Source organism: Calonectris borealis, chromosome 6 (assembly GCF_964195595.1).
Source record: "Calonectris borealis chromosome 6, bCalBor7.hap1.2, whole genome shotgun sequence".
NCBI lineage: Eukaryota > Metazoa > Chordata > Aves > Procellariiformes > Procellariidae > Calonectris > Calonectris borealis.
Genome location: NC_134317.1, coordinates 11,667,529 through 11,677,472, shown reverse-complemented (window position 1 = coordinate 11,677,472; position 9,944 = coordinate 11,667,529). Strand labels below are relative to the sequence as shown.

The following is a 9,944-nucleotide window of genomic DNA, read 5'->3' as shown; positions in this document are numbered from 1 at the left end:
CCCAAAACCAAAGCAAAATGTATGCTGTGAAGCAAAAACACTGGGTTTTATCCAGCTCCCTTTCCAGCCAAAAGCTCAGGGCTCCCCTGCTTTTCCAGCTGTGCTCCGCTGGACCCCACAGCTCTAGTCCTCTGGTAAAGAGTCAGAGGTCTGGATGAGCTGCCGTGTGCTCCCAGCTGCTCTCCTGCAGGCTCCCAGGCCGGACGCCGACTTGCACACCCCACGGAATGGGTGTTTAATTCAGTTTCCTCAGCCTAAACTCCCATTTCCCTAAGGCTCCCACCAGTTTCCCGTCTGTTTAACACGGCCGGCACGGAGTGGGAGCTCTTTGTGGCACTCCCCGCCCTGGGTCAACACCAGGGTATTAAATCAACATACCTTCTGCGGCAGTCACTGTGGCTCCAGCTCCTATTTTTATAGCCACGCTTTGATCGATAAAGATTTATTAATAAATCAATCAGGTAGCAACACTGTTGCTTGCAGGAGCAAGCCCCAGTTTTGGTGGGGGGCTCAGCAAGGAAACAATGAACTCTACTCACAGCATCATATATGCACAATAGTTTTATTTTGTTTTTTATATAAAAAAAATTCCTAAAGACTGCAGAACTCTTGTATCCTAATTTCTTACACAAATGCTTCCAACACCCTCTTCTTTTTAAGCTAATTCCCCCCTAACAACTTGCAATGGCATGGGTTCCCCTGATTTTTGACCTAGTCACCCTTTCTAATGGGATATGTCTAAAGCTGCAATATGGCACTTGGTTGACTTAGTTGGCAGGTTTAATATATCCAGAAAGCTGGGGTATGGAGTCGCACACGGCTTGGAGTCCATCAGCACAGGCGGGGAGCCTGCCTTCGCGTCCGTGCCTCCAGGATGAACCAGACTTTTCTCCTTACTGTGCAAATAACAGGCTTTGGTCATCGACCAGTCCTGTTGTAAGGGATTCTCGCCCCTGAAGAGGATCCCATCTTCAAGTGGGGAAGCAGCACATACAGTCAAGCAATTGTCTCCCAGGCACCGAGACCCCATCAGTCAATCGTACCGTTGTAAGACTTGTTGAGCTTGTTGAATGTGAACTCTACATTATGCGTGGAAATAGGCTTTCGGTAGAGAGGATTGGATGCCTTTGGAGAAATGAGCAGACAAAAAGAACAAAGGTGAGGAACAAAGTCCGTGTCATGGTGAAAATGTGTATAATCCCCCCTGTGCCAATTAGTTTGGAGATACTGCTGCATTTCGCTTTGACCGAAATGTGCATTCAGATCCAAAAGCAGTGTTGTTTCTCCATCAGACCCACCATCCGTCCTGTCTGCAGGCACGGGTGACGCCCTCAATTGCTGGGCAAAGCCTCCCAGAAGGGCTCCCTCGTAGACCAGACCAACCTGGCTGCTGCCACAGAACTCGGCCCCCACTCCCCTACTCCCTCAGCCCTCCAGCGCTGCTGGGAAATACATGATGAAACCGAAGGCTGGGTATAATTTTGCAGAGTATTTGTGACTTGCCAAGGGGAAGGGCAGTGCGACGTGCCGGACACTGAAGCTCTGCTGCGTGGCACCGCGGGGCACGGGCACCTGCATCCCTCGCGCCTGCCACCCTCCTCCATCACTGCAGAGCGGTTTGCTGCCAGCGCATCCCGACAGCCCCCTCCCCATATGCCAGCAGCACCCCCCCCGGGCTCACCATTTCATATCTGGCCCGGGAGCGTTCACTCTGGAATCGGTCAAACTCCCGTCTGTCATGAATGGTGACGAGCAGCTTCCAGAGCCCCAGCAGGATGATGCCGATCAGCACCACGCTGCCGATCACCGCCAGCACGATCGTCACGGCGCTGGGGGCTGAGCTGCACGCTGGTAACGAGGGGGAGAAGGTAATTAGCTCTGGTGTGAGTGTATCCCGGATCAGGATACGGGGACGTAATAACCTGGACCGCAGCCACTGAGCAAGTGACCTCAGGGCAGTGCTAGCAGCAGTGACTAAATTAAAAAAAGCAACAATCCTCTCTGAAACCAAAAGGATTTTTTTTTTAATTAAATAAATTCTTGGCTAGAGGCAGGTCAAAGGCACAGCTCTCATGGCCGTCACTGGAGCCGGGATGTCACATAGGGCTCCGGGGGGACAGCAGTGCTGCAGTGCCACCATCCAACACTGACATCTGGTTTTAATGCCAGATGACCCTCGTGGGACACAGAGGGTTAAGGCATCTCTGGCAAAAGCCAGCTCAGCTTCTGGCCCACATGGAGACAGGTGATCATGAGGCACTCTAAATAAATACATTAACTGTCAGCTAATCAACTGGTCTTTCAATTAAGTGCAAGCCGCAGCACAAATAAAATAAAACGTGCGGTATCTCCGTCTTTCCCATACTGGCCTGTGCCTCGGAGGACCAGAGCAGATTGCGAGAAGCTACTGCTGGGTGCTCGCCAGCTTGTCCTGCAGCACCACGTGGGGTTTTCTTTGAGAAACTGCATTGCACGTGATTAAAATAACACTGGGAAGCACAGCTGTCTGCAGCAGCCTGGGGAGGGGAGCAGGGACACACAGCCCTTGCACTGCTAGGACCAGAGTTAGCTCTTTGGAGATGCAGAAATCCATAGATGGTGTGGGGTTTTCCTAACATCCTGACTTAACCAGCAGCAGCACCAGGTGTCCCCTTCTGATTTTTTTTGCTCACAGTGGCTGTATCACCAAACCAGTACATGGCATGCATTTTGGAACGTAAATAGACTGGGTTTAATTTCAGCATCCTGAGCTGGCAGGAAGCCCTCCAGCCGCTTGCTAGCAATGCTGGTGGCTCAGGTGCATGTTTCGCTCTCGGTCAGAGTCCTTTTTTACTGAGTTGGGAGCATTTGGAGCTGGGTTTCAGCACTGTAAAACACCTCATTTTTTTAAATCATCCTGGTTCATCTGCTTGCACATGCCTTCGTGCAGCCAGTGAAACCAGCCTTTCTGCCCCCCAATAGCCTGTCACCTCTCGCAAGGCATCCTGTGCTATTAAAAGGAAACCCAAGGGATGGCCAACCTGGCTCTTTGAGGACGGTGAGGTTGGATTTCCCACTGGGAAGCTCCAAGTAGGTGAATTTCATGACGCAGTTGTTCACCGGGTAGGCGCAGAGGATCGCGTTCGGGTCATCTGTTTCTGGAATGAGATGCAGAATCACAGAGTTTTGTTTTGGTTTTTATATAAAAAAAAATTCCTAAAGACTGCAGAACTCTTGTATCCTAATTTCTTACACAAATGCTTCCAACACCCTCTTCTTAGTAAGCTACTCCCCTCTAACAATTTCCGATGGTGTGGGTTCCCCTGATTTTGACCTAGTCCCCCTTTCTAGTGGGATATGTCTAAAGTTGCAATATGGCACTTGGTTGACTTAGTTGGCAGGTTTAATATTAGGAATTAGCACAATTCTCCTCTGCAAGCTGAGCAGGGCTTCCCACGGGTGCCAGGGAGCAGAGGAACGGGGACCGAGCCTGGAAAGCAGCACGGTTTGATCATGATTCGTGCAAACCGTAACTGAGCAGCATCCAGACCTACTGCTTGAGAAAATGTGGCACTCGGCAAACACTGCATGGCAAACAGACGCAACCTCACACACACACACACACACACACTCTCCCTTTGCACAAGTCTGCTTTGGCAATAAATGCCATTTTCTTCTTAATTTGCTAAATTTCTTAAAGAGTGGAAGCTGAAGAGAAAGTGAGGGGCACAGACTGAGCCTGTGAGGACACGGACAGGGCCAGCGGCAGCAGCAGCCCATGGCTGGCTCGTGCTCCAGCTGTGCTGAGCAGCTCCAGCTCCGGAAACGGTTGAAAAGTTTGTTTTTAAAGAGTGAGATAGAAGAGGAAAATGGGGAGGGGAGGAGGGAGGGAGGGGGAAGGGAGGAGCTGGTTGGAAGGGAGGATGCGGAGATGGGGGAGTTGCAAGAAATGAGACTACTTGGTTCCCATGGCCATACGGGCGCTGTTTCTTTGCCTGTTTAACATACCGTAGCACCAGGCAGAGCCTGTGGCTGCTCTGGACACTCTAAGATGCTTCCTGAGGAAGGCTGCTTCACAAAAGCCATTACGAAGTTTCAGCAAAGGTAGCTCTGCAGGAGCACATCTCTGTAGGCCTGCACGGGCTGAGAGTTTCAAGGGAGAGGAAGGGATCTGGGCACCCGGTGCTATGGGCTGGCAAAGACCTGACTTTGGCTTAGGCACCTGGAAAATGCTTCCCATGGCTCTCCTCCTCACTCGGACCCGTGCCTGTCTGTCACGCTGAAAAATGATCGTGTTAATGACTACTGCTATTCCAGCCCCTTATCTCTCTCCTGTCTGTTTGTCTTTCCTTTCAATGCCTTTGACCTGCTTTCAGTCGAAAGATTAATACCTTCCATTTCAACAGCTCTGAGCTGCCCCTGTGGTGAGTCCTGACAAAGTTCCTGGTGTGGACAAACCTCAGCTGTTCCTACCTCAGGACAGGAAAACCTGCTCTACCTACACAGTGGTATCAAAGGCAGGGCTGGAGAAGTGCTGATTTTTACAAAGCAAAGTACTAATTAGATTAATATAGATAAAACTTCCTTGACTAATGTTCCTTGACTAATGCCTTTATGAGTTGAGCAGCAAAACTTAGTTGAACAGCAAATCTTAGTTCCTCCAGGCCCAGCTGCTTTCAATCCCATCCTTGCACCATTATTCTACTAAAAGATACAGTGATTAAAGTCTCAATAGTAATGATCTCTGTTGGTCTTCACTAGGTTTCAGAGATCACACGTCCACAGAGAGAGGTGTGATGGCCCCATTGAGCTTTCAGGTGCTCTGATGTGTGCTGTTGGCAGGTTCAGCTCAGCGCTGGACCTGTCATGCTCCTCTCGTGTTGAAAGCTCCTCTCTGGAACCATCAGAAATGGAAATGTAATATTGCAGAAGCGAAGGAGATCCTGCAGAGTCCAATGCAAGTCATATAAGCCTCCCAAAAGGCATCATTCTGGCTCGTGAGTCCAACAACAGATGCCTCTGCTCTGCACAGCTTTGAAGCACTGGCTGCTTCATACCCAGATCCAAAAGGCACTTGGGATCTTCCAGGGTGTATTCATTGCAACTCGATATTTAAGAACGTCCCATCCCTCACTGCCAGGACAATGCAGACCTATGTCTTCTGTGACAAATATCAGCGTTTGGCCTCTCAGCAGGGACTTTTAACATGTGCTACATAACACAAAAGCACTTGAAGACCAGGATTTGGCTGAGTCTGCCTGTGAAGAAGTCCGTAGTCCCCAAGCACTTTCTCTAGAAATATTTTGCTTTACCTCTTTCTCTAGCAACCCAGATCTCCAAGCTGCAGAGTACCCTGAGCTCCCAAGAGCTCAGCACTACCTTCAATCTGATGCAGTAGTTCAACAGAATAATAAGCGTAACTCCCCAAAATCTCTCAAAACAGAAATTTGGCTGTGTTTTTCTCTGAAAGCCATTCGGGAGGTTGGAAAACCACAGCCCAGCCTCACCTCCCAGGGTACAGACAGCACGAAAGCTGGCTTTGGCATGGTGCAACACCCAGGCAGGAAAGTTGAGCTTTAATCCCCAGTATTGGCTGGCTCCTAAGAAACTCAGGCCGGCTAGGCATCAGAAAGGAGCTTCGTGTGGTTTGGAAGTGCCTTGTAACCTCTCGCAGTGTGCTGCTGTGGGTGTACTCCCCTGTAAATTGCAGGGAGGATGGAGAGAATGAGAGCAAGTCTCCCAAAGGGAAAGGTAGGAAACCCCACTGGTCGTAATTTAAAAGCTAGACACTGGATGTGAGAGGAGTCAATGGGAAAAACACCGCCTGCAGGCAGCTCAGGAGGAAGGGAGAGAAAGGGTGGGCAAGGTAGAGCACTCCTACCTCTATAAACTATGGGAAGAGGAGGAAATGTCACATGTGGACAGTAATTTATCCCTGCTTGACCTCCCTCCCTCCCTCCAAGGGGTATTGCTAAGGTCAGGGTCAGCATTGAGATTAAAACTGTCACAAGTTTGAATCCCCTCTACTCCAGCAACCAGGGGTTGAAAAGAGCTTGAAAAGAAGGCGGAGAAAGTCATCTGCTGAGGGATGCATGTGTGGGGTGACCTCTAGAAGAGGACACAAAGGGAAGGAAAGGAACTTGCCAAGGGGACTTATAGCAGTCAGTTCCACCAAAGCAGAACTCATCGTCTCCAAAACAGCTTTGCTTTCTCTTACAAGCTCACTCCTTCCAAGATGAATTCTCAGAAGATTAGAAAATGCCTTTTTTGGGTGATATTTCGTCCTTTTGCACTCTCTCACGGCTCATCTAATCTTCTGTCTCATCTGATCTCATCCCACTCTCTTTGCTCCTTGCACTGATGGTAGTGGTTAGATGTGGTAAGATGTTTTTTAAAATCAAAGAGTTTTTTACTTCAATATAGGTTACAGCCTGGAGAGAGGGTCACACATACTACATACACACGCTACATACACACATACATTTCTAAATACCAAGCGTTCCCCAAGGCTTTCTTTACAGATATGTCTTGGTCTGGTTAAGAGGAGTTCAACGCTGGCTCTGTGGTGGTGCATTTCCCCCACACCCCTGGGCCGCTCTACGATCTCAGGAATTCCCATTAGCCTTGGCCTTTGTGTAATGAGTTGGGCGATGAAGCGTCCCTTGACCGTACCAGGAACTCCTGTTGCCTGGCCAAGGTGAGGAACGAGAGCAGGAATAATTAGTCATCTCCCGACAGCCTCGCACCATTCTTTACCTGGATCGTAGCTCGAGTGGAACGGTACCATTGTTACTGGAATTTTGAGAATTTCAGTAATTACCGACCAAGACTGCGGCCAGGATGGAAATTTAGTGATGACTAAAGCCAATCACCTTGCGGTCCTAAGTGAGGCCCTTTGAGCTCTCCTGGACCGCAGCGGGCTGCGACCAGCATCTCCCTCTGAGAGGGACGCCTCTCAGAGCTCGCAAACTCTCAAGTTTGCAAAGTTCAGAGGACCGTCGCCCAAAAGCTGACGATGGGACCTAGGCCAAAACCCTTCACTCCTTGAGGCTCAACCCTCGCCCATTGAGAAATGCCGAGACTTTTAAAGTGAATATTTCACTGAACTCGAAGGGAATTTTTAACAGGTGTGCCTTTGTACATTTACATATTTTTGTGTCTGTGTGCGTGCGTGTGTGAATTGATTTACGTACCCAATAGCAAGTACAATATAAATATTGGCATCTCAAATCTGTAATTAAGTCAACTGTTGTGATTGTAGTAAATTCTATTGACTCACTTTGTAAATGTTAAATTAGTCAATGATTAAGTGCTGCTAAAATTCTGTGATCCACCTTAAACTGTGAATGAACCTTAGACTTCTACTAGACACATGTAATCCCTTAAACATAAACCACTGACCAAGTCTGGGACTAGGAGTGGATCCAGCCGCACATAAGCTCCATTAGGAGTTTAGAAAGCAAGGCGGTCTTCTCTGAACCTCGTGACTCAGCAGGAGAGTCTCCCTTACCCTTTTGTGTCTTCAGTCTCTGTATAAATCATTCTAGCTTGATTCTAACTCGATTTTCCTTTGTATGCTTCATCCATGTAGGAAGTGATAGAGTGAACCTTGCCATCGAACTTTGTTAAGTCGCACTTTTACAAAATCATATTAAAACCACTTTTGCTAATATCTTTGACAGTGATTCTTTAAGCGATCTAAATCGTTCATCCGTGACAGGCTCCCACTGTCTGCAGTCCTGCTGCTGCCTACTTACCGAGAACATCCACAGTGGTGATGATCTCGTCCTTGCAGTGCTTTTGGCAGGTTTGGTTATCAGCCAGTCTTCCTGAGTTAAACAGCTTGCATTCAATGCAGTCCCTGCAGAAAGACACACGGAGGGGAAGATTAAGCACCCATCAGAAAACGCATGAACATAGAGATTCACCCCTCGGAAAGGGACTCCCTGGGTGTTGGTCTGGAGGCTGCACATCTGCACCACAAGGAAAGAGCAACTTCAGGGCCAAGCATCTCCATCTCAAGGACGGATTTATTCTAGGAGTGGATTCAATGAAGGTGCAAAACAGCTGGTAGGTTTGGGGTTTGTTTGCGCTTTGGATGTCAGGAACTGCACGTCAGCTACTGCAAAATCCATCCTGCCTGAGATCAAGGCAGACAGTATTGCAGCTCTGCACCAGTCTGAGGACAGACTTCCTCGCTGCGAGGCAGGCAGTCATCCCCGTCCTCCCCTCCTCTGCAGCTTGCAGCTCGCTAGGCCCGATGTTTGCAGCTCAGGGTGCAGCAAAACGGGGGTTGCCATCCTTTCCTCCAGAGCAGGACAGCACTGGAAATGAATGAGGACCTGAGCCTCCATGAGGACTTGGGCAGCAACACTTGTTGCTTCTCTGCCTGGGATAACCTCAGGTTGCTTAGCAGGGGCTCTGAGCAGCAGCAGGCTTGCCTAGGGCTAATCAACCCTGTTTAACAAAGCGGGAGTAATTCCTTAGCTGCAAAGTCTCCCAGGAACCAAATGAAGCCCCCCCGTGAGTACCTTTTGGTGCTACAGACGCCTGGGCAGGTGGGACACTTCTCACACGTCTCTCCAAAAGCCCCCGGCTCGGTGCACTGACACTTCCCACAGACGCAGGTGCCCCTGCCGCTGCACATCTGCCCGTCGCTAGAAACACAGCTGTCCGTCTCGGTGGAGCAGTTGCAGTTGTCCCCGATGTAACCGGCGTGGCACTTGCACTCCCCGCAGTGACACTCTCCGTGGCCTGAAGGCGAGAGCGGGGAGGAGGCATCAGCAGCATCCCGGGCCAGCTGCCCCTGCGCGGGAGGGATCAGCAGCCCAACAGGAAAAGCTGCCAGAGAGAGACCTTATTTGGCAGAGCATCAAATAGATGGTGATGGGAAACACCTAGATATCACATTATTATCTACATTTAGCAGCAAAAAATACCTACTCGCAGGTCCTCCAGCTTCCCTCTGTAGTCACTCAAGACAAATGGGCACCTCTCCCTTCCTAGGTGGGACCAGGTGGCCAGGACAGGGACACAAACTGCCCTTGGGAGGTACCAGCAGTGATGCTGACCATGGGGAGAACAGGCAGCTCCCTTCGAGCAGACACAGCCTGCTGGGGAGGTGACTTCCACCCCACGTCCCCCCGGGATCCCCGCTCAGCGTAGCACTGTCACCCTTCTGCAGGTGGAGGGCAGCAAAATGAGCAGGTCTAGGCAGGTCTATTGCAGAGCCCAAACATGATTAGCTGGCAGAGACTGCATGCTCCCGTCAGGTGTCCAACTTGTTACTCTCTTATTTTCCTCTCTCTGGTTGAGGATTCCCAAGTACCCCTCTCTTTTCAGGGTGCCCTTTTGCACCCTCCTGGTTCACCCCCATTCAGTGCTTAACACCACCAAACGTTGACACCTGAGAGCACGTTTCAGCAGCGTGTTTTCATGAGCCTTTCTTACCCGCAGAATGAATATCCCCCACCTCTGCCTCCTGGTGCCCGGCACCGTGTAACTGGGCTTTGCAGAGCTCTACACCTCCCACCTCCGCAGAAGGCCAGCAGCATCTCTGTCACTCAGTCCCCTAAGCATCACTCGGCTTCACTCGTGTGCCCACCTGAAGGCTCCAGCTAAGCTAGGAGGGTTATGTGCAGTTTAGTACCGTGATTTCCACTGCTACTGGTGTAGCAAAAATATCCAGGCTGACGAAGGGTCTCTGGCAGCAGCTTTCAAAATACTGCTTCTCAAACCAGATGTCTCTGTCTCAGAGGCACGGCACTGGGCAGACAAATACTTTAGGGCACCAGAGGATGTGGCGGAGAGGATGCGATCAGGCTGAGCCAGGCAGGAGCCAGCACAGCCAGACTGCAGGCAGTTTTCTGCTCGGTCTTGCAACGGCATCGGATTTTGCTAGCAGAGTCGTTGTGCCAGTAAATGGGGGGCCTAAGCCACGCTTCCAGCCTAGCCTGCTCCAGGCC

The 9,944-nt window shown here is 50.2% G+C and overlaps 2 protein-coding genes across 2 annotated transcripts in view; one reads left to right on the top strand and one right to left on the bottom strand.

Annotated features, from left to right (window-relative positions):
* Window positions 1–543: 543 nt before the first annotated feature.
* ITGB5 (integrin subunit beta 5) overlaps window positions 544–9,944 on the bottom strand; it is a 65,148-nt gene continuing 55,747 nt past the window's right edge. The window contains exons 11-15 of the mRNA XM_075152820.1: window positions 8,511–8,733; window positions 7,737–7,840; window positions 3,021–3,137; window positions 1,682–1,848; window positions 544–1,125 (exon numbers count right to left, since the gene is read on the bottom strand). Coding sequence (XP_075008921.1) covers window positions 1,030–1,125; window positions 1,682–1,848; window positions 3,021–3,137; window positions 7,737–7,840; window positions 8,511–8,733 — 707 coding nt within the window. The 3' untranslated portion in view covers window positions 544–1,029. The remainder of the gene's footprint in view (window positions 1,126–1,681; window positions 1,849–3,020; window positions 3,138–7,736; window positions 7,841–8,510; window positions 8,734–9,944) is intronic.
* PARP9 (poly(ADP-ribose) polymerase family member 9) overlaps window positions 5,062–9,944 on the top strand; it is a 542,373-nt gene continuing 537,490 nt past the window's right edge. Inside the window, exon 1 of the mRNA XM_075152825.1 lies at window positions 5,062–5,067. The gene's annotated coding sequence lies outside the window, so the exon portion shown is untranslated. The remainder of the gene's footprint in view (window positions 5,068–9,944) is intronic.